General features: G+C 38.6%; 2 protein-coding genes across 16 annotated transcripts in view; one reads left to right on the top strand and one right to left on the bottom strand.

Annotated features, from left to right (window-relative positions):
* Window positions 1-25,345, bottom strand: part of mim (missing-in-metastasis) — a 165,345-nt gene that overhangs the window by 12,093 nt on the left and 127,907 nt on the right. For 5 of the 14 annotated variants that reach the window (XR_010951394.1, XR_010951395.1, XM_067776858.1 and 2 more), the window contains 6 exons: window positions 23,624-23,729; window positions 22,244-23,323; window positions 17,295-19,934; window positions 7,301-7,410; window positions 3,749-4,099; window positions 1,980-2,645 (listed from right to left, as the gene is read on the bottom strand). Coding sequence is in view for 11 of the 14 variants with exons in the window: in XM_067776858.1 (XP_067632959.1) it covers window positions 1,980-2,645; window positions 3,749-4,099; window positions 7,301-7,410; window positions 17,295-19,934; window positions 22,244-23,323; window positions 23,624-23,729 (4,953 nt within the window). In the remaining 3 variants the exon portion in view is untranslated. The remainder of the gene's footprint in view (window positions 1-1,979; window positions 2,646-3,748; window positions 4,100-7,300; window positions 7,411-17,294; window positions 19,935-22,243; window positions 23,324-23,623; window positions 23,730-25,345) is intronic. The other 9 variants (XR_010951396.1, XM_067776863.1, XM_067776860.1 and 6 more) reach the window with 8 other exon arrangements.
* ppk25 (pickpocket 25) overlaps window positions 15,460-25,345 on the top strand; it is a 124,703-nt gene continuing 114,817 nt past the window's right edge. For both annotated transcript variants that reach the window (XM_067776869.1, XM_067776868.1), the window contains exon 1: window positions 15,460-15,590. The gene's annotated coding sequence lies outside the window, so the exon portion shown is untranslated. The remainder of the gene's footprint in view (window positions 15,591-25,345) is intronic.

Consider the following 25,345-nt stretch of genomic DNA (forward strand, 5'->3'; position numbering starts at 1 on the left):
TAATTTTACCAACTGGCAAAGCTTTGACAATTAATCCCAGTGTACATTTTTTGTTTTTGTTTTGCTTGGAAATCACAAATACCACTTTAAAACAAATTTGTCAGCCTTATTTTCTTTTGTTGATTTTCCGACAGCGTGGATAAATGATGTATAATAATAAAAAATGATTTGGCTTTGAGACAAGCCAGTTTCGGCGTTGTGCCATCATCAGTGTCGAATTTCGTTCGATGACAGAAAATTTGTAAGCCTTCGTATTATGTAATTCAACAGGTAATTGTGAAAAAAGTAAAAACTGACATAAACTCACATTTAAGAGATGAGTAAAAAACGTATTCAAAATATAAGGGCTTGATAACTAAAATGAAAGTTGGAAAATATTTAAATAATTCCAAATTGTCAACAATAAACTGTTGATATATAAATTGAATTGCTAATGTGGTCGTTGTTGTTGTTGTTGTAGCGATAAGGTTGCTCCCCGAAGGCTTTGGGGAGTGTTATCGATGTGATGGTCCTTTTCCGGATACAAATCCGGTACGCTCCGGTACCATAGCACCATTAAGGTGCTAGCCCGACCATCTCGGGAACGATTTATGTGGCCACATTAAACCTTCAGGCCATTCCCTCCCTCCCTACCCCCAAGTTCCATGAGGAGCTTGGGGTCGCCAGAGCCTCGTCTGTTAGTGAAACAGGATTCGCCGCGGATAGGTGAGGTTGACAATTGGGTTTGGAGAAGCTATATATTGCGCTGGCAACCTGAAAGGTTGCGCTACACAGCCCCTTGAATCTGGTGTTTTAGTCGCCTCTTACGACAGGCATACCTACCGCGGGTATATTCTGATCCCCTAACCCGCTGGGGGGAAATGTGGTCATTTTAATTTTTTTAATATTAAAAGGAACTGTGGGTACCCTAAATGTTAGGTGCTGTAAATTTAACAGCGTAAATAACACAAAACTGTGATTCCCCAAACTGACTTGTATATTTTTATTAACTATTAATTGAAAAGCAAACATTTTATGTAGAAAACCTTACAACTTATATTAAATATCTTTTATACCTAAAAAGAAACAACAAAAATTACTCATAAATAGAAACTATTACCAAAACGACACATAACCCGTTTGCTTGTCTTTCGTCTGACCTTTTTTTCTAATAGTCTGCATGCGTTTTTTTATACGAATGATGGACGAAATTTCTTCTTAATGTTAATGTTGATGTTAATTTCAAATATATGATGAAATATGATTTTCCTTTTGTTAGTAAAAAGCCGATAAGCATATAATTTTAACAGCTCCGACACATAAGCAGTTTTTGATATAGATGAGTTTAACACAAGCTTATGCATTATGAGTAGATTGCACGTATTTTTATGGAGAATGGTAGAATGAGCGACACTGGCGCCATCTGATATTGAAAAGTAGCCAACTCCCCAATTTTGTTCCAAGCAAATCATAAGAAGAATTTGACATTTTTCACAATTAAAAACTGCATTATAACAATCGAATACGAGACAAAACATGTTACCAAGTATTTTTGTTGTATAGGGAGAATGTTTACAACAGTGCTTCGCGAAATTTTGTATGTGAGTGGGCAAGGCGTAATAAACTTCAATTGCCAAGTCTGAAGTTCCTTCGTATTTACAAACGCAACATGTTGGTTGATTGCGGCGATGTTATTGGAATGCATAAGCTTGTGTTAAACGCATCTATATGAAAAATGTCATTGTACCGCGGCCTTAAGGAGCTTCACTGAAAGCACTGCATTGCAATACATTTTTTATAACATTCTTATCTTAATTTAGTTTTCTATGAATAACCACCTAAAACCAAATGACTTTCCTTTTACTAATTTTCCATTTTCGCTATTGGTTGCACTGTTTACAAAGAAGCGTTAAGTATTAGTATGAATTACAAATTACAAATTACAACAGTAAAAGAAGATGTAGCTTCTGCAACAGGTATCACATCAATGTATGACTTACACCATTATCGCTATAAGAAATCGGTGGCTCATTTTCATGATCGGTAAGAGCATCATTTATTAAATTAAGATGCTGCTGTTGCTGTTGTTGTTGTTCTTGATGTTTGTATTGTTGTTTAAGAGATGCTGGAAGATGCTGCTGTGACGGCAAGTAATCGTAAAGTTCTTCATATTGTCGATTTTGTTGTTGGCTATCATATTGTTGTGTTGTTGTAATCTGTGTTGTTGTAATCTGTGTTGTTGTGTGTTGATGATCAGCTGCAACCTGTTGTTGTTGTTGCTGTTTACGCGAACGTTGCTGATTAGGATTGGGTGGTGGTAAAGGAGGTGGCAATTCTATTTTGTTATGTTGGAAATCATAAGGTGGTGGTGAGGTGTATGAAGGTGACACTGTCTGTTGGCCTACTCCCTTTATAGGCGTTGTTCGTAACGAATTACCTTTATTGCCATGGGCATCCTGCAGTTGTTGCGTTGCATGTTGTTGCTGTAAAAGTTGTGGTTTTGTTGGCTGAATGCCATCACAACGATAAATTCGTGTTAATGGCAAAGTTGGATAAGCATCATCGGCTTTAGCAGCATTAGTAAATGGCATTTTTGTCAAGGCGCTTAATTGAGTTTTAACCTCTACATACGGATTGTAGTAGGAATAAGCATCATAATGAAGCGGCTGATGGATATCGTAATTTGTATGAGGCAGCGAAAGAGCAGTAGAGGAAAATGTCTTAACTGTGGTAGAGTAGATATTTTGTTGTAGTGTTGGTGAAGGAGAAGGGGAAAGTGCCGTTGGTATTTGTGTTGATAGTGATGGAAGCTGTTTGATGTGTGTGGGGTGTGTGCAAGTGTGGGTATTCAAATTTTATTTGTCGGTTTGAGTGCCGACATTTGAGGAAAAATGTTTTTGTTTTAAAATAAGTAATTAAAAGTAATAAATAAGTTAGAGCAAATAAGATAAATAAGTAAATAAAAGGACTATAATTATACAGATTTGCAATCCCTAAAAGCAAATCTCCTAAAAACAAGTGTTATAATAATTTAACAAAACTACAAATGAAATAAAATTTCACTGTACGCTCTGAAGGTTGTGCATTGCAAACATAAGTTTGGGTAGGTTGAACTGGCTGCTCCATAAGAACATCAGCTCGAAATGTATTGAATTTATGCTGAAATAGTGCATTCTTCAAAAGTCTGCTGAGATAAGGTATTTTCAAATCGGCTGCCGGTATAGGGGGATATACTCCACTTAGCAATCGAGAAGAATAAAGATGTGACTTATGCCGTAAATAAAGTTATTTTGTACACTAAACCCACATGTTTCTTATTTTCAATTCAATTTTCACCTTCAGTTAAAGGGTGAGATGAGATGAAGTGGGCGACATAAGCTGTAGTGCCACATTCTTTCGATTTACGTTTCACTGATATCACGGTGCTTTTCAAACATATGTAAGAAAAAAGTTACAGTTCCTTGTGATGTCTCAAAATACAATTTTTCGAGCCTTAGTTAATTTTACCTAAGCAGAATGCTACAAACAAAAGGCATACCTACATCTTTAAAACTTAGGGTTTTTGACCTAGTTGGGATAATATATCAAATTTTTCGCAAAACGTAATAAGTAAATAAAATAAGTAATATTTTAAATTGCATGAAGATAAATAGCACAACACCAAGGGAAAATACCAAAATAAATGAATTGCGTTTGTTTTTTGTTGGTATGAAGGGATGCCTAATAGGAATGTTTCAAAGGGACGTTACGTTGCATTATAATTGCTCACCTGCAACGTCGTATGTTGCTGCAACTGAAGTTGTTGTTGGTTGTGGAGTTGGTTGTATTGTTGCTGCTGTTGCATGTGTCTAATCGAATTGGGTGAAGCTGGCTTATGACGCATAGCCGACAGTGCTTTTACCGTTTCAGCAACTTTTAATGAAGAATTTGGCATTGCCATTCCTGCAATAGCCGATGGTGGAGGGGGAGTGGGCGTCGATTGTGATGGTCGCGAATCTAGCAGATAAGCGGGCGGGGGTGGCAGCGTATCAACCATATCATATTGGGAGTTATGTGATGGCTGTTGATGGATCTGGTCTTGAGTTTGTTGGTATTGATTTTGTTGTGGCGTTGGTGAAGTCTTTATATGTGTGTGTTTGTTAAAGCGTATGAATCAAATTGAGAGCGCACAAAAGATATATATAAAAAAAGAAAAGAAAGCAAAAAGTTAAAAAAAAACAAAAAAGTAAAAGATAGAACTAAATTATGTATTTAGAATAACTTTAGCCTTAATTTTACATTCTTGTCGGTGGTATTTCTTTTGTAAACATTTTAGGTTTGTTAAGTACCTTATTAATCTGTAACTCTTATTTTAGGTTTTTATTTTATAGTCGCGCCAAAACTTACCCTTGCCTTGTGACAGCTTAAAGCTATTACTCACTACTTATTTATTTTCATACTCAGCTGAGCAGAGCTCACAGAGTATATTAACTTTGTTCGCATAACGGTAATCCGTAACGGCATAAACTAATCGAGATAGATATAGACTTCTATATATCAAAATGATCAGGGAGAAAAAAGAAATTCATTTAGCCATGTCCGTCCGTCCGTCTGTCCGTCCGTAAACACGATAACTTGAGTAAATTTTGAGGTATCTTGATGAAATTTGGTACGTAGGTTCCTGGGCGCTCCTCTCAGATCGCTATTTAAAATGAACGAAATCGGCCTATAACCACGCCCACTTTTTCGATGTCGAAAATCTCGAAAAACCGAAAAAGTGCGATAATTCATTGCCAAAAACGGATAAAGCGATGAAACTTGGTAGGTGCGTTGACCTTTTGACGCAAAATAGAAAATTAGTAAAATTTTGGACAATGGGCGAGGCACCGCCCACTTTTAAAAGAAGGTAATTTAAAAGTTTTGCAAGCTGTAATTTCGCAGTCGGTGAAGATATCATTATGAAATTTGGCAGGCACGTTACTCCTACTACTGTATGTGTGCTAAATAAAAATTAGCAAAATCGGATAACGAACACGCCACTTAAAAAAAAATTTTTTTTGTTGTTTGTATTGTACATTAATGACCTGCCTCGTGTTCTAAGTATTGTGACGTCCACATCTATGCTGGCGATGTTCAATTGTATATGTGCTGTCCTGTCGATTGTATGAGTTTATGTATAAGTTCACTTGAATCAAGACCTCAGTCAAATAGGTGTATGGGCTTCCATGAATGGTTTATGTCTAAATCCTAGAAAGTCGAAGTGCATTGTTATCCGTAGAAAGCCGCTAGCTACAAATGGCTTAAACAATATTATGTTTGAAAATTCTGTTATAGAATATGTTGAAACGGCAAGAAATCTTGGCATAGTTTTTAACAAAACATTGTCATGGAGAGACCATATCTTTAGAACCGTAGGAAAAGTGTACGGTATGCTCCGTACACTGTGGTTGACACAGTATTTCACTCCGCTACATATTCGACTACTTTTATCCAAAGCGTACTTAATACCTATGCTCCTCTACGGCTGTGAGATTTTTTCTAACTGTGACGCTGTGAGTAAAAAGAAGCTTAATGTTGCCTACAATAACATTGCTAGATAGGTTTAGGGGCTGAATAGACTTGATCACGTTTCCTGTTATTCTGCAAAGTTGCTAGTCATTTCTTTTGACAATCTTTTAAAGTTTAGAACACTTATTACCTTGCATAAGATAATCTACACGAAGGTGCCTTATTACCTATATCGAAGGCTTCAATTTCTTCATTCTACGAGGACAATGGTTCTTGCACATGTTAAACACCGTATGCTAATTTCTGAACGCCAATTCTTCGTTACTTCGATCCGTCTTTGGAACTCCCTTCCAGCCAGAATAAGACAAATTAGTAATGCACTGCATTTCAAAAAAGAATTAATCTTGTTCTTTAATTGACTCACCTCTCCTTCTTCAACTGACTCTCTTTACTGATCTTCTATCCGTTTTTCTTGCCACCTCCTATTTCCTCAAAGGATAGAACCTAATATTATTACTGTACTACCTACCCTTGTAATGTCCCCTTTATTCTTATTTCTGTTCTGTGTCCCTAGGCTAAGCTCTTTAAAATTTATTGTAACCATTAAGTCTTATTTTACAACTTATTTTACAAATTATCTATTGTTTATCTAAGTTATTGAAACATTTTTTGAATTTTCGCGTTTGTTCTGTCACTGTTCTGACTAGCACTATAACATAATTTTGTCCAATTATTATGTTAGGAAAAAATTTAATAAAATACAGTCAAATTTTAACAAAAAATTTAATATCTTTACAGTATATAAGTAAATTATGTCAACATTCAAGTTAGTAATGACATGGTGCAACGAAATACAAAAATAAAAGAAAATTTCAAAATGGGCGTGGCTCCGCCCTTTTTCATTTAATTCGTCCAGAATACTTTTAAGGCCATATGTCGAACAACAATTTACCAATCCTTGTTAAATTTGATAGGTCCATAGATTCTATGACAATAACTGTTTTCTGTGAAAATGGGCGAAATCGGTTGCAGCAACGCCCAGTTTTTATACACAGTCGACCGTCTGTCCTTCCGCTCGGCCGTTAACACGATAACTTGAGCAAAAATCCATACATCTTTACTAAACTTAGTTCACGTACTTCTCTGAACTCACTTTATCTTGGTATAAAAAATAGCAGAAATCCGACTAAGACCACGCCCACTTTTTCGATATCGAAAATTACGAAAAATGAAAAAAATTCCATAATTCTGTACCAAATATGAAAAAACAGATGAAACATGGTAATTGGATTGGTTTTTTGATGCAAAATATAACTTTAGTAAAAAACTTTGTAAAAAGGGTGTGACACCTACCATATTAAGTAGAAGAAAATGGAGAAGTTCTGCAGGACGAAATCAAAAGCCCTTGGAATTTTGGCAGGAATACTTTTCGTGGTATGACATATATAAATAAATTAGCGGTACCCGACAGATGATGTTCTGGGTCACCCTGGTCCACATTTTGGTCAATATCTTGAAAACGCCCTCACATATATAACTACCACCACTCCCTTTTAAAATACTCATTAAAACCTTTCATTTGATACCCATATCATACAAACAAACTCTAGAGTCACCCCAGGTCCACCTTTATGGTGATATCCCGAAATACCTTCCATTTGAAACACATATAATACAAACACATTCCAGGGTTACCCTAGGTTCATTTTGCTAAATGTTGCTTTTCCCTTATTTTGTCTCCAAAGCTCTCAGCTGAGTATGTAATGTTCGGTTACACCCGAACTTAGCCTTCCTTACTTGTTTGATTTATGTTTATGTGCATTTTTAAAATTACCCCGGTGCTTGTGGCATTGTGACTCGGTGTCACCGATGAGCTGCGACGCACTGGCGGTGGCGGCTTGGCGGTATTCACAGATGAACGACGAGCTATACGAGTTACGCCTCCTAATTGAAAATATAAAAATAAAATTAGTATTCGCAATATATAGCCGCAAATAATAGAAGATTAAAAAAATAAACTTTTTTGTTGGAGTAATCACAGTTTGGTGGCAAACCAAACATCTGCCATCCTTAACAAGATAATAATTTTTAGTCTATACTCTAACTAATAAATAAAAATTTTGGTTATACGCACCGGTACTCGTCTTAAGAGGTGGTAAAGATATGTTTGCGATTGGTTGGTTTTTAAAAAACTATGTGTTTATTTTATTTTAAAATTTTAAAAACATACCCTTTTCTTCTGCTGCCCAATATTAAATCAGCTAATATGAAATGCCAGCTTAACGCAAAAGAAATACTGACTGAGTTAAGTTTGCACACTCATGTTATGTCTTCTTTATTCGTGAAAAAGCATGAAAGAAAGTTACCGGGGTGTTAAGTGCGTTCAAACCAACAGATAACAAAGTTAACAGCCTAGACAACACGAAACTGTGATTACTACAATTTTCTAATATATCTGTTTATAAATATTAATATTTTTTTCTTTCACCAAACAATTTACTATTTGTGGTAGTGACTGTTAGATGCACAAACACAATACACCATAATATTTAGCAGGCCAGATTCAAATTAGTTACTCAAGTATTATTAATTCATTTTATGCTTCAATTTATATGTGTATATAATTATTTATTTGCATGTATTTGTACATACTTTACATGTGTACATTATTAAGGTGGTCCATATTCGGTTCAAAAATAAAAGTGAATTCGCCACTAAGTTATCAAGTGTATGAATTAGTTTTACTAGTCTTCGAGATGTGTTCTTTGAAAATCATAAAAAGTATATTTAATATAATTTAGTATGTGGTGCCATGTCCCTTTAGCAAAATTGTAATGAGCACTATCTTCATGCAACATGTAGGCCGCGAATTCTGAATTTTGGGAATTTTCATTTAAATTAAAAATAGGCTTGATTACTGACCAATTCCGCCCGTTTTAACTAGGATTATGTGTTGGCACAACAAAAAGTGAAATGCAAAACTTCACTATCAATATCTTTATATCAACGTGATTAAGGACGGATACCGATTTTTTTTTAATTTACCATCTTCAATTACTTGGCTCCCATACATTTGTGGACCATCCTAATGGATCTACATATTAAGTAATATGAATGTATATCGTTGATCCCTTTGCAAAACAAACTATCGACCATCTGCAAAACCGTCTATCTGACGCCTTTTGAATTTTACAGGAAAGCAGAAAAACTTATTTTGTGCAGTTTTTTTAGGAATATTTTCCATGATAAATTAAAGTAATTTTTATTTCTAAATATTTTAGAATATTAAGTTTGTATATACTCAAAAATACTCCTGTTTTTTCTGCGTTAGGCGCATTATTAAAATTAAAGTTATGACTTTTTTTGGATGGAGCCGGATATACTGAGCTCAGGTCTAAGAAATCTCAAGCTTGCCACGTGGTGGTATTTGGGTGGTTTTGCAAAGGCATCGACGATATAGACATACATTACGTAAGTATGTGCAATACTATTTATACCACATCCGTTTTATTATTTATCTGGCAGAATGTTAATAGGATTACAAATCAAGGCTGTCAGTACGAAAATACCCTATCCCAGAATTTCTCCCAAAAAGACTTCACCCCTGCTGAAAATATGTATATTGAATTTTAGGCATTTTTGAAACAATATCTTCAATTTCTAGGGCATTTTCAAACCGGCAGCCTATATAGAGGGTTAGCTTCCACCAAGTTTTCGATATCTAGTACAACGTTTAACATATATATGAATATATACATATATATATATATATGGGGTATTCCATCCCATTTCGACCAATTTTGAACCCGACCCCTTTAGAATTGGCTGAAAGTTTTTCTTCTTTTTCTAGCTTACGAAAGACGTTTTTCAAATTTTTTCATCCAACTCAAAAAAAGTTATGAGTTTTTACAAAAAACACCGTTTTTGTTTTCAAAATGCTATAACTTTTTCAAAAATTGACCGTTTTTAAATGTACTTTTCGGAAAAAATACAAAAAAAAATTTAAAGTTTTTTTTTCAATTAAATAAAAAAAAATCTCGGCCCACTCCGGGATTAGTGGGGATGATTGCAGAATTGATTGAAGTTTTTTATGAGAAAAAAAGGGCAAAATTCGAAAAATCTCGAAAAACTGAAAAATTACAAAAAAAACTTTAAAAATGTTTTTGAATTTTTTCCGAAAAGTACATGTTTGCGCCTAATTGGCATCTCTATATGTAATCATAGCAAACGTCAATTAGTGGCATTGGCAGCACTGACTGTCAGCTGTCAATGGCTACTTCCGATTAGTCTTATAGTAATTAAACAAAGAAAAAGTAGTGCAAGTGTTTTTTATAATCGGCTATAATCCTCGCGTAAGTAAACCTTACAACCCGCAACCCGCATTTTAACGTTAACATTTTGGTCCATCGACCCGGATCGCGCAATATTTCCGCAAAATACAGTCCACATCGCTTTAATTTTATAAATTTCATAAAAACCCGCAAATAAAAAATGTCTTCGTTGAAAGTTCGCGATTCTGCTTTAAATGCATTAAAGCGGCATTTGCAATCGAGCTAAGCCGATTCGCTTGCGGTCGATACAGAGGCTGCAACCACATATTTGCAATTTCTAGAGGAGCAGTGGGAACGTTTCTGCAAAGCACACGAAGAAGTGGAGGTGTCGTGTGGCGACGAAAACACAGCAGTAGAAGAGCAGGCACGAATTCAAGGTGAGGAGTGGTATTTGATCGCTAAATCAAATTTTAAGCGCATTCTTGCGCAACCAACTCCTACAGTAACTCCGACTGCACCTGCACGCATGCCGCTACCGAAGCTGCAGTTACCATCCTTTAGTGGCGATCCAACAAAATGGATCACTTTTCATGACGCATTCTATTCACTAGTGAATTCCAATGCAAGTTTGTCGGACGGACAGAAGTTGCAATACTTGCGCAATTGTTTAAATGGTGAAGCATTGGAATTAGTAGTTTTGCTGTAAGCGACAGCAACTACAGTGAAGCTTGGGATATGCTGACAGCACGCTACAAAGTTATGCGTATCATAGTGGACAGCCATATAAAGCATTATCATTGATCGAAAAGGCATCGAAAGACTCCGCAAAAGCAATTAAACACGTTTTAAATTTAACATTGCAGCACGTTGGTGCGCTACGTGCCCTCAAACGCCCGGTTGAATTTTGGGACGACTGGCTTGTCCATTTGACTGTTTCGAAATTAGCCTATGAAACGCGAAAACAGTGGGAATTATCGCTTGTAGCCGACGATGTGCCATCGTTTACATCGCTTCGAGATTTTTTGGAAACGCGAGCCCGCTCTTTGGAGATGGTGCCCGCTGCCGCAAACGCACGTACAACTGCAAAGAACGCTTTGCATACAACATGCAACCAATTAGTACCAAAAAATCATCCATCATTAAAACCGCTAAAACCACATCGTGTACATACTGCAAAGGTGAGCATCGAATCTACACTTGCGAAAAATTCAACCAACTCGACGCGACAGCAAAGCTATCCACAACCAAATCAGATGATGCATGTCTAAACTGCCTTAGTAAAGGACATGTTTTCGCTAACTGTCGCAGCTCGTCATCGTGCCGCATATGCCAACGCCGCCACCACACGCTTCTTCATGCTGGTCTCAATACAAACGAGGCAGCTCCTGCTATGCAAAATGCCGTCCAAAACAACGTAACGTCGCACTACGCCAATGCTGAACGCGTAGTATTACTAGCTACTGCTGACATTTTATTGCAAGATAACTCTGGCCGCTGGCAGCCAGCCAGGGCACTGTTCGACAACGGCTCACATGCTTCGTTCACCTCGGATCCCTGCGTTCAACGACTTCGTTTACCACGAAATACGTCATCAGCTTGCGTCACGGGTATTGGATCCGTACAAGGAGGTCGCACAAAGGGTGAGGTCAAGTTATCCATAGCGCCAAAGTCACTAAACTCTAAATTTCACGTGAGTACGCTTATTTTATCTAAAATTACTAACGACCTACCAACAAACGCCTTGTCCAAATCACGGTGGCCGCATGTCAGTGGCTTACCGCTTGCTGACCCAAACTATTTTAAACCTGGTCCGATAGATGTCTTGATTGCAGGCATGCTTAACGAACGAAACGATATCATTTCGTTACGATAATCAACGTTAATAAACGCTACGAAGTCACTTCGTTTCGTTTATTAACGTTAAGATCGTCAAATTAACGTTAATTTGGCGTTCTTAACGTTAATAAACGAAACGAAATGACTTCGTTTCGTTTATTAACGTTGATTATCGTAACGAAATGATATCGTTTCGTTCGTTAAGCATGCCTGCTTGATTGGCATGGACGAAATGGACAAGTTTTTACTCGACGGCCTAAAAAAGGGTGAAAATGGCACTCCGATGGCACAGAACACCGTATTTGGGTGGGTGCTGTTTGGGAACGCGACTCCCTCACAAATAAAACCCCGGGTAATCTCAACGCATTATTGTAATACGCAACTAACTGACCTCCTCGCTAAGTTTTGGGAGCTGGAAGAGCTACCACCTAGAAAGTTTTACACGCCCGCAGAGTTATATTGTGAGAAGTTATTCGACGATACAACACAGCGCGCAACTGACGGCCGATTTATTGTACGTTTACCGCTGAAATCCGAGGTGTTGATTGGCGTAACGCAGCCGTTCGGGCATTGTTGCGAATGGAAAGCAGGTTCGCCACCAACAAAGACCTTCACGAAGAGTACTGCAAATTTATGAAGGAGCTTCTTGACTTGGGTCATATGGAGCTAGCTACTCCAACAACGCATACCGCATACTATATGCCACATCACGCCGTGGTAAAAGAAACAAGTTCCACTACTAAGCTTAGGGTCGTATTCAACGCGTCAATGAAGACGTCGTCAGAGCACTCGTTAAACGACCCGCTAATGGTTGGTCCTCAGCTCCAACAAGATCTCTTCCCGATTTTAGTCCGCTTCCGCATCCATCGCTATAGTATAATTGCGGACATCGAGAAAATGTATCGACAGGTCTACGTCGATAAACGGGACGTCGACTATCAACGCATTGTATGGCGTGAGCATTCATCGCAGCCAATACGCGACTATCGTCTATTAAGGGTTACCTATGGGGTAGCATCCGCTTCTCATCTCGCTGTCAAATCGTTGCATCGCGCGGAACAACAAGCTGGCGCGTTATATCAAAATATCGCAAATATCGTTACGTCAGATTTTTACATGGATGACTTGCTCTCCGGCTCCGACTCTTTCCAAGAACTGACAGCGCTTCAACGTAACATCTCGCACGTCTTACCTCAGCGTGGATTCGAGCTCCGGAAGTGGGCAACAAATTGCAAGCCATTGAGACTACAGATGCCGCATGCGTCTACACAGGTGTTTCATCTCTTGGCTGATGGAAGTGATATCCGAACTCTAGGATGTATTTGGCACACAGATACCGACTCTCTTGCGATAGCCTTCAATATAGAGCCACTACAGTGCGAATTAACAAAACGCATTTTTCTCTCCGATACCAGCAAGATTTTCGACCCTGTCGGCCTCATATCTCCATGCACCATTCGCTCAAAAATTTGGTTGCAAAGAATTTGGCGTTGTAATGTCGATTGGGATGAGTTAGTTCCGCCTGAGATAGCTACAGATTGGTTAACGCATAGAAAAGAGCTGGCCATGATTTCATCGCTGAAGCTAAATCGCTGGCTTGGTACTAGTCCAAACGCCGACACAGAGTTCCATGTTTTCACTGACGCATCAGAGGCTGCCCATGCAGCCGCTATCTACTGCCGCACTCAGTCATCGGACGTCGAGATAAACGTCGTGCTCATTGCTGCGAAAACCAAAGTAGCTCCGCTAAAAACAACTTCGTTACCTCGTCTGGAACTCTGCGCAGCCCATCTAGGCGCTAAACTCGCCCGTCTAATTCAACAAAGTTTTGGTCACAAACTTGAAAAGCTGTACGCGTGGTCAGACTCAACGATAACGTTGGCATGGCTGCAATCAAATCCAAATCGTAGGGCAACGTTAATTGCAAATCGTGTAGCCGATGTACAAGAAGTCTTGCCGTCATCGCATTGGAGACACGTCATCTCAGAGCATAACCCTGCAGATTGCGCTTCTCGGGGTCTCACACCTGCACATCTCCTCGATCACCGCTTATGGTGTCAGGGGCCACACTGGTTATCCGAAACCGATCGTTTTTGGACGCAGCACATAACGAAACATACTACGAATTTGGAACTGAAATCAATCAAAGCTAGTTCTCATGTAACGCAAACGCACGAAGATTGGGATTTACTAAAGAAATTTCACTCTTACAACCAACTCAAACGAGTGACCGCACATATACTTCGCTTCATAAACAACGCTCGCATATCTGCTCAGAAGTCGAGTGCACACGAACGGCTGTCCGGACCGTTAACATGCTCTGAAATCCGCAAAGCCGAATTATCTTTGGTAAGGTATTCCCAAGCTAACGTTTTCCAACAAGAAATTTCTAATTGCAGGTCTGGGAAGCCAATACCGATACGTAGTAGCCTCGTTCGTCATCAGCCGTTTTTAGACGACGCAGGAATTTTACGAGTAGGAGGTCGAATTAAGAACGCATCGTGCACGAACGATATAAAACATCCGATTATTTTGCCTAAAAATTCACCGCTCGCTAAAGCAATAGCCGCTGAAACTCACATCGCTATGTTGCACGCTGGCCCGCAAATGATGCAAGCTACTATACAACGTAAATTTTGGATCCCTGGCATTCGCAATTTAGTTCGGGGTACATACCGCCATTGCGTACGATGCAAACGCTTGAACCGCAAACCGCTACAGCAGCAGATGTCCGATATACCACCTAGTCGCGTTACGAGTACGCGATGCTTCCTTCAAAGTGCGGTCGATTTTGCCGGCCCATATAACGTAAAATTTACTCATGGTAGAGGCGCGAAATCAACAAAGGCGTACATTTGCTCACTTATATGTATGAGCACAGGCGCCATGCACCTAGAATTGGCCGGAGACCTCACGTCTGCAAGCTTTATCGCCGCATTCAAACGTTTCACCAACCGAAGAGGAAATTGTCAGCATATGTTCTCCGACAATGGCACGAACTTTGTCGGTGCCGAAAAGGAGCTACGTGCCGCGTTTGAAAGGTGCGTTAACGACGACAAGTTGGCATCTTACTTCGCCAATACCCAAGTCACCTGGCATTTTAACCCTCCAAGCGCTCCACACATGGGCGGCTATTGGGAGGCTGAAATTAAGCGCATAAAGCATCATTTAAAATGCGTACTAGACTCCGCGTAGTTATCTTACGAAGAGTTTTCAACAGTCCTAACCGAGGTGGAAGCATGCGTCAATTCTCGACCACTCTGCTGGATACCTTCTGACATACAAGACTTCGAAGTGCTAACACCTGGGCACTTTATGATCGGCGAACCAATAAAGGGGTTACCGGAGCTTAAAAAAGAACCTTTCAAGGGCAACCTTCATCAGCGGTGGCAAGCAATCACAGCAATAAGGCAGCACTTCTGGAAGCGATGGCGAGACGAATATCTCGCGAATCTTCAGCGACGATCGAAGTGGGTTCGTCCAACGCAAAACCTACAACGAGATGATGTCGTAGTTATACACGACAACAACGCTCCGCCCACTATTTGGAAACTTGGTCGAGTTCTCGACAGCTATACCGGCTCAGATGATCGCGTACGAATTGTCAACCTACGAACATCCAAAGGAGAGCTGCTAAGACCTATTGCGAAGCTATCATTATTACCAACAAAAACAGAAATTTTTTCACTTGGAATTTTATTGATGTAAACTTTAAATACTTTGTACCTTTTTCTAATTTTGAACGGTCGTTCAAGGCGGCCGGCATGTTTGCGCCTAATTGGCATCTCTATATGTAATCATATCAAACGTCAATTAGTGGCATTGGCAGCACTGACTGTCAGCTGTCAATGGCTACTTCCGATTAGTCTTATAGTAATTAAACAAAGAAAAACTAGTGCAAGTGTTTTTTATAATCGGCTATAATCCTCGCGTAAGTAAACCTCACAACCCGCAACCCGCATTATAACGCTAACAGTACATTTAAAAACAAATTTAAAAAAAAATTTTTTGAAAAAGGTAAAGCATTTTGAAAACAAAAACGGTGTTCTTTTTTTCAAATTCATAACTTTTTTTGAGTTGGATGAAAAAATTTGAAAAACTTCTGAAAAACGTCTTTCGTAAGCTAGAAAAAGAAGAAAAACTTTCAGCCAATTCTAAAGGGTTCGGGTTCAAAATTGGTCGAAATGGGATGGAATACCCCATATTTTTTTTATTTTTAAAGAATTGAATTTTCATTCAACGACATTAAAGATTGTGCGCATATACATACTATGTATGTTCTTTTAAGTGCCTATTTCGCCCGCCAAATTCGCATAAAAACCAATAAATTACGCTTTTCTTGAATGAAGTTGACCATTTGTGTGAATGTGTACATGAGTTTCATTGATATAAATAGGTTAGTTTGAAGCTAAAAGTTTATGTAAGAATTGTGTGTGAAAATGTGTGTAGATGTCGAATGAAGGGTTGGACATAAAAGTAATAAACAAATAAACGGATTAAGATTATAGACATTATGTATTTTATAATGTATGTATATACTTTGAAAGGGTTGGAACAACAGGGAATGCGTTGTAGATATTAGTAAGCGAAATAGTTTGTTTAACCCTTAACTGGTGACATCTAATCTAAAACTTAAGCACTTTCGAACTAAATGGACTTTTGCAACAAACCTTTTAACTCTACTTATTTGTTTATCGATATATGCCGGTTAAATTATTGAATATTCTTGAGTTTCAAAATTCGCTTTATATGTACATACATATAAAGTGCTTTCTGTAGTGCGACAGCACTTTTGAAATTTGTCTGTTTTGATATTTTTCTTAAAGTTTCTGTATTACGCCAAAAATTATTTGTAAGTACGTTGGTACATTGTTTTATATTCATTAGAACGGTTACTTAGAAATTGTGTTATTTGAATGGAACCGGTGTTTCTTTTAGGATTTTTTCCACTTATAGTGATATCGTGTTTTGACCGACAGTTCGCTTGGCGTAATTGCGTTGATACTGACCATGGTGCTGGATTAATGGTATCTCCATAGAGCATAAAGGTTGGTTAACAGAGATTAAAATTTACAAATACGTAAGTAAGAAAAAAATTTAGCAATAGAAAAATCACTGAAAGCCCTGATGCATGTTGCTTTAATGGAAGAGGATAGTTTTTGGAAAACTCTTTTAGAACCGATGAACTCTTGCGATCAAAAAGTCAGAGACTTGAAACTTGAAAAATATTGAAAATTCCGGTAACAATGCAATATGATGCATACATTTCCTCATGGTGGCGGACGGATCGAGATATCTGGAGAACTCTTTCAAAACCTATTTTGAATAACCTTCTAGTAAGCTAGATACTAGAAAGTGGAACGTAGTTCGGTACTCCCAGACAATGCAGTTGAATTCGGGTCGTGAAATTTAAAAAATTCGTTCAGAACCGATTGATTATTGCAATAACATTTTCAAACGGTGGCAATATTATTAAGAGGTGTAAAAGCAAGTTTGAATAGTTTAGTATGTAATGAGTTATAACAATCACCATTATTATGTTAATCAAACCCTAACATCAAATACATTTATCGAAACTATACAACTTTTTACAAAAAAATTTATTAGTCACAAGCCCAAATAAAAAATTAGAAATACTGCGAGATAAGCAAGTGAACACCAGTGCAATAATGTTAACAACAAAAACAAAACAAAATCAAAAAGACACAAAACAAAACAAACCCGACAATGAAGCCGGTCTCGGTGTGACATTCGGTTTGGCGATGGAGAAATTCATGTTTGATTTGGATGTGGATGTAGTAGTTGAGACCGTAGCGGAAGCTGCTGATTGACTTTGACTGGTGTGGGTGGGTGGTAATGCGGATTCATAAGTAGAAGTACTGGAAGTAACTGACACTGATGATGACGGGATTAACGATGATGAAACAGTATTATGATCATGATTTTGTTTTTGTTTATGATTTTGTGCGACGCCAGACATAACAGTATCCAAATGTAAACGTTGTTGTGGTGGTTGTGTTGTTTGGCATTGGTTTTGACCATTTGACGAACGGGATGATGATGGCGTACGAAATGATAATGACAAAGATGTTAATGTGGATGGAGTTGGAGATGGTGGAGCAAGTATGGGGTTTATGGTTGGATGTTTTGATGACATTGATGCAGAACGTTTGGGCCGTGATGATTGAGCGTTAATGTGATTGTTGTTAGGTGATTTCAGCGCATGAAATTGATAATAATTTCGATTAGAATGAGTTTGTTTGCTAATTTTAGGATATGATGTTGATGCTATTTTATTACTACAATTACTATTACTACTATATTTAGTACCATTTTGATACACAAGCTGAGCAGATGCGGATGATGCATTTGGATGGGATGGTGCTGATGATGAGGCAGCTTTCACTGCAGATACCATATGATTTGATGGGGATGCATATGAGGATGCGGATGCAGTAGCATTCATAATTTTTGTTGCTATTAAATTTGGAATATGCGCGCTACCATTGCGCTTAGTTAATGTAATCGCATTACAATTATTGTTGCTGCTAGAATTGTTGGTGTTGCTGCTGCTGGCACTGCTGTTATTTCGACTTCCGTTTGGTGTGCTAGTGGTGTTGGTTGTATTTGTAATGTTGGTGTTTTTGGAATTGGAATTGTTATTATTACTATGATTGTGGTTGCTAAGATATATTGGAGGAGTATTTGTTGTGTTACTAGCGACTGACTGAGGTGAATGTTGTTGTTGTAATTGTTGTTGTTCTACTAACAATTTTTGCTTTTGTTGCATTAGCTGCTGATGTTGCTGCTGTTCGTGTTGTAATTGCAATTTTAATTTTTGCTTACGAATTTTCGCATCTAAATCGGCTTTGAAATTAGCCTTCGTCTTGAGAGGTGGCGGTGGTGCTGGAGCTGCACCCAATAAACGCTCCGCCACCGCCTCACAACTATTACCGCTATTATTATTACTACTACTTTTACTCTTAATCTTACACGCTGCGGAGATATTAGCCTCTAACAAATTAATTGCCGCCATTTGGCCATTGAAAATACTTAAGCTTGGTTTTGGTGGCAACACTGCTTTACGACAAATTATGGTATCACTGTTGTTGTATGCACTCGGTCTTTCCACCACTTTTCTATTACCTCCCTTATTCTCTTCTTGTGCATTTTGCGTACCTGAATATGCTGCTGCATACTGATGTGGCGTGCGTGAAAGTGATAATTCGCTGCCGCTACTATTCATCGACTCTCTGCAACCGATCAGCTGTAATTGTTGTTCACTCGACGCACGAAACGAGGAGAGTCGTTGTTTGGCAGGCGCTACGGTCGCGGTGTGCGGCGGCGAGGTTGGTACCGAACATGACAACGACGACGATGACAATGCCACGCCTGGCGCATGTCCAACATCAAGTGACATACAAATACTAACTGGTAATTGCGTAAGCTCGCGCATCTCTTGGCGCGCCATCTTTTGCTGCAGTGGATCCTTTGTGCGTAATACTACAATTTCGGAATTTTGTTTAACATAATCAATATCCGGTGTTATGGGTATCTGATGATCATAGATGACAACAACATTACTTCCACAATCGCTGTCATGGTCCCATTGCTGTTGCTGGTGATTTGTGTCAGAGGTATGCGACACGCTATCATCACCCGTCGTTGACGACACTGCCATCAGCGAGCGACTATCACCAAGAACGCTGCCAACATCGGGGCTGGATTCATCCACGCCCGATGAGGCGGCTATCGATGATGATGACACCGCTGTGGCAAAATGTGCAAATGTTGGATTCTCGTAGCCGCCCGCTAGCGAACTCGTTTCGCTTACATAGCAACGACTCAGCTCTGTATCGGAATTGTATTGCTGTAGTGTACGCCGCCCATTATTTAGATTATTTTCAGTGCTGCAGCTATCTCTAATGCTAATGCTGATGTTTTGGTTTTCGTTGTTAATTGATAAGGCTGCTATATCAGCAGCTATTTCATCGGAGGTTGCATCGGAGATATCAGTGCCACAGCCACTGGTTTGATTGCTGGCACATTGTGGTGATTTGGGTGGACGTGATGGGCAAATTATAGTTAGAGGCATAGATGTGACACTATTAACACTTTCAGATAGTGTTGTTGTTTGTGCGCTTGTTGCTCTTGTTTTGCAATCGACTACGTCTGCACTCCCGTCACCTGTGTTGGTCGAAGCGTAGGGTAGTTCACCATAATTATTGTCAATATTGTTAGCTGCTGTTGTTGGCGTACCAGCTGATGTTGGACGTTTGCTTGCATCGATTTCGCGTTGAAACGAGTCTAATTCGCCAATTAAATTATTTAATTCTTGTATCGAATCTTCAAAACTTTTATCTACAAGGAAGGTCAGGTTGTTGTTGTTGGTGGTGGTAGTTGTGTACGGTTGGTTTTTTTTTTTTTTGGAAGTGAGGTTGTGTGCGTATACAAATTTACAATACATTGTTTTTATTTATATTTTGGGATTTTTCATATTTTTTTATAAAATTTTCACAAGAAAAGATAGAAAAATTGCAATTGTGTTGTTGTAGAATGATAGATATGTTCAAGTGTTGTATCGTTTATTGTTTTTGTGTTCGTGTTTTTTTTTCGGGAAACAATAAGGAATATGTTGGAAAGTGGTGGAAAAAAGAAAAAGGAGAACGAAAAAACAAGGAAAAATCAATTAATATTTGCAATTTTCGTTGAAAACAAAAGATTAACAGAATAATTATACGTTATTCAGGCTAGGACTCAACAACAAGCTTAGAATACAAACAAGCTCAACATCTTGCATAGATCGAGGTTAAAACACCATTTTCAATAGTAAAGTCATATTGGATCAAATAAAAAAAATTTTGACACTACGTCTACATATCAGTACCTACCCTCATAACACTAGGGTTCTAGGGTAGCTTTACCTATTAGAACTTTCGGCAGCAGTTAGGGTAATCACAGTTGGGTGCAAAGTTAACATCTGCCATTTGTGTGTAAATTTAATTTTAAATTTAGCATGAACTGATTTTTAACATTTTACAATCGTAAGAGGTTTCTCATTTCTTTCAGAGTTTCTTCTTCAGGAATACTTGCCAAGTCATAGCATAAGCCGATGATGGTATAGTTTTTAGAACAACCAGAAAACCTCCGCATTCTATAGCCAGTAACGCATTGACCCTCGTTGAAGACTGGGTTACTTTTTTCGCAAGCTCTATGAAATACCATCGTTCAGGCCGCCGCCCTTAAATGAAGTGGGGCCGAAACTTTCACCCGAGATCAAAAACTTTGATCATTCAGCCTAACTGGAACAAACATGTCAAGGACATACATAAAGGCTATAACAGCTCTATACGCTTCCAAAGTAGTGTTATAGCATTTCCCTTAAATCCACAAAGGTTCTGGAAACTATACTCCAAAATTCTACCGATACATAGGTCTGTATTGTAATCTCGAGCGAAATGTAATGTTTTAGACTAAATACGGTCCTGCCATGAATCAGCCATGCCAGTATGGGGACCTAAACTAGACTATGCTAAATCGACCCTTTCTCACCTTCAGTCCATGGTCACTCACTTCACAGATTTAATTTTTCACACTTCTTAAGTCAAGGGCTGCCGAACAATTTTAGCATTTTTCTGGGGGAATTATCAGACCCGATTGGTCTCGATCTTACCATCGAAGGTAGCTGGTCGCTAAACGAACTGGTCTAACGGTTTGTCACAGCTCTGATATGGGTTCCAGGGGACAGTGATTTACCTGGGAACTGTTGTTGGCGAACTTATCAGGAAGGCCACTGAACAGACCGAGTTAAACCAGCTCCGTTACATTCTTTCTCCTCTAAATGAGTGCAAATATTGGCTCGTTTCTTGTGTCACCAAGAAAGCTTATGCCACTGGAGCCCACATGTCAGATCTCCAATCAAACTTGGGCCGCATCAATGAGAACAGAATTAAGTTCCTGATCTATCTTAATAATCTCTCGTACACGACAAACGCAGGAGAGTCCCTACGAATGATTTCTTTCGGGTTGCTGAGCATTTTCTTTCTAGATGCCCCAATTGGCCCCACTTTTAAGCAAAATTAAATCAGTGGATGTGAGTTGTGGGCCAAACACAAAAGAAATAAAAACCGCTGAGCGAGTTATATATTTGTTAACTCGTCTTATCTCTGTTTCTTCGGAAAACAACAACAAAGAAAGTTAGCAGGCGGCAAAGTTAAAACTTTAGATAACATAAAACTGTGAATATCCCAAATAACTTAATAAATTTTGCTAACGAAAATTCGTATTCGTTCACATTTCCAGAAGAATGTCAAATGAATAATCTGTACTCACCCTCTAAGCTTAGTATTGAATCCTAATCTGAACATACTGGACGAGTAATAAATGTGGCAAAACAGATAGTAATGAAATAAATAAAGTGTAGTGGGGTTTTGAGCATACTTTTTGATTGGTATAAACAATTTTACTTCAGTTTTATTTCAATTCAGGGAGTGTATAATATAAGTATTTAGATTGAATATGCTTGAAAGCTCTCGCATAAACTTGAGGTGGTTTTTAGGAGTATAACAAACGTTTAGCATGAGTTCAATGAATTTTTTGCACATACTTTTTTTTGGTTTAAAAAATTGTTGCTTTTCAAGGCAGCCTCACCTCATGCTATGCCTACTCACCCACATCTTGCTGGTCCGAGTGTTGTTCATGTTGTTGTTGTGGTGGCTGCTGATAATGATTTGCCGGCGTGCTTGTTGCACGATGAAGATCTTCTGCATTTCGTCGGGTACCATATATAGCATCAGTCTGTGAACGTCCAGTTACAACAATCGGCGTAGGTGCAGCAGCAGCGGCAGCTTGTTTTTCGAACATGGAAGCCTTTTGTAACACAGAAGCTCGCGACCTTTCATCATTTTCAACTATATTAGAAGATTCTGTATCAAACTCATTGAAAGTTTTATTGTTGGTGGTATTTGTAGTTATTTGAGCAGTTATTTCGGTGGGTATATTTTGGGAGTCGTTGGTTATATTTCCCATTGAAGCGTTATTGGGATTGTTTAGTTCTTGTTGTTGTAGTTGTGAATTAATTTCTTTAGTGGGCGGCATATTTATGGGATGATCACCAGCGATTTCAGTAATTTTTAAGACATCACTATCAATTGACGTTGTACCACTTTGGGGTGGGGTTGGTGAATTGACATTATACACAAAACCGCTCATCATACCGCTTGTCATGCTACCGCCACTTGGTGTACCAGCCGCTGTTGATGATGGTGAATTTGTCAATAACGGTGAGTAATGATTTTGCGGTGTAGAACTGCCACTCGATGGTGTAGGTGTTTGGCCGACAAGTGGTGCTGTCACTGTACCAGATTCTATGGAGGGATGTGAATGTAACGATGGCGTATTTGAAGAAGCTGACGATGAGGATACGGAATGTGAACGTGGCTTGCTGACGCTATTAGTATCAGCAAATGCAGTTTGTTGTTGCTGTTGGTGTTCATGCGTTTGATGATGCCCAGAGGAAGCATTCGAATCGTTAGAGAACTGGGAGGAAATGGAATCTATCGAGTGCTGTTGTTGTAGATCAGCAACTGGCCGCTGTTGTTGTTGTGGATTGGCGGTAATTTTTTGCGCTGCCATATTAGCTAACTCAGACATATTGACATATGTTGGTGGTGATGATAATTGTTGTAGATGTTGTTGTTGTTGTTGCTGCTGCTGTATATGTTGTTGTTGGGCGTGATGCGCTGTTAACTCTGCTTGTAGCAGTTTTTATGTGGGTTTTTTGAAATTAATGATGGTTTTCAGCACACGAACACATTGAAAGCATGCGGAGAATGGCGGCGTAGCGTGTATGTTTGTGTAGGTGTTTTTGTTTTTTTTTCATATTTTGTTTGAGGATATACATTTGTAAAGCGTAAGAAACGGGAATAGAGAGAGCACAAATACAGGACAATTAGTTAATTTGGTTTGTGGATGGAAATTAGTAAAACCTTGAGGTTAACAAAGCAATCTTCGTATAATCTCAATTGTGAAAAAATTGTAATGGTACTCACCTTTTGTAATGTGCGCCGGTATTGGTGAGGGACACTGGCGTTGTAAGAGATTGTTGGTGCTGCGATTATTGTTGGCCGGAAGTGGACGTTCTAATGAGGAGCAACGCTGGAAGAATCGAGTTTGAAACAAGAAAATATACAGAGATGGGCCAAAATCACATTTCAAAGTAAAGTGGGGAATATGATGATATTTATAATATGCACTTTAATCTTAAGTGATGAACGAATGATGATTCCATTACTTAATTAAATCAGAAAAACGTTATTAAGGAATACAGCTTCCGATTTCTTCTCGAACACAAGCGAGATTTTCGAGACCCGAGAAATCGAGAACTCGTCTACTCGCGAGATTCTCGTGTCTCGAAGTACTCGTAAATGTCGCGATCTTCTCGACATAAATTAATCGCTGTATGGACAGTATTTATACACTTGGTTTGTTTTACTTGTTACTACACATGGTGGGTCTGACTAGCGAATCAGCTGTGTACGTGTTGACTCGCCGTCAGAATCAAACTCATTTTGATTTTCATGAGTCAGCCTGTCATGTATGTGTCTCTAATCCATACTAAAATATTTTCGCTGAAACATTGAAACTGACTCTTGACTCTGACTCACTGTGTGTAGACCCTATAATGAATGACAAGTCAGTCGATTGCATGTTTTGTTGAAGTCGAATACCAATCAATGCCAAAGTTGCTACTCGACTACACCTTTTCCAGTAGTACTTTCGAAAACACTAATTTGATTTTAGAAAGTGTCAATTTGATTTTAGATAGTATCAATTGGGCTTTGGAATAGTCAATTGTTCTTTAGAAGACACTAAATGTACTTTAAAATTATCAAATGTACTTTAGAAAGCAAGAAATGTACTTTCGACAATATCAAATGTACTTTAGAACCATATTTATTTCTTTTTTCACATTATTGTTATTAAAAACATCTATATTTGTAGCATGTGGTATATAAATTTATTTTTAAACATGAATATTATTTATATAAAGAAATTAACAATAAACTATGTACATAATTTCATTGTCCAACTGGCATATCAAGTTCGAGTGCAGCAGCGTGGAAGGATGTAATATGCTGAATTGCTCTAGCTCAATCTCTACCATTAATTATTACTACGGCGTCTTTAACTAGGTCTTCTAGATACTGCAACCTTTGCTCAACAACACCCGATCCATTTACGTTAGGAATTTGTATGTTTGACTTAATATAAGCTATTGTTTTTCCCCATGTTATTTCAATACGGTTAAGCATGGGGGAGTAAGGCCCCAACCGCAATAAAGTGGCTTCCTGGCTGATCTTATGTAGCTTGGAATGGCATGGCGCGTTGTCGCAAACAATGACAGCATCTGCAAGCTGGTTTCCAATTTCGCACCATCTCTGCAAAACCATACCAAGCCAAGCATTTGCGTCGCCAGCCTTGAAAGACCCTCTTCTCGTAGTCATTTTCACTACGCCAGATGCGGATATGGCCCCAATGACATGTACGTTGGGACCTTTTGAGACCGGCAAGACCTGTACGGCACGCTTTCCAATTTTTGCGCGACCTCGTGAACGCCGACAGAATAAATTAAAATTCGCCTCACCAATGAAGATTATTTGCTTGCCGGACTGAATTAATTGGTTTAGCAAAATTACATACTCACGACGCTTTTTCTTATTGAGTTGGTTATCATTGAGAGTGGCTCCTTATAAACACCTTTTAATGTATAC

The sequence above is a fragment of the Eurosta solidaginis genome, chromosome 3, assembly GCF_040869045.1.
Source record: "Eurosta solidaginis isolate ZX-2024a chromosome 3, ASM4086904v1, whole genome shotgun sequence".
NCBI classification, from domain to species: domain Eukaryota; kingdom Metazoa; phylum Arthropoda; class Insecta; order Diptera; family Tephritidae; genus Eurosta; species Eurosta solidaginis.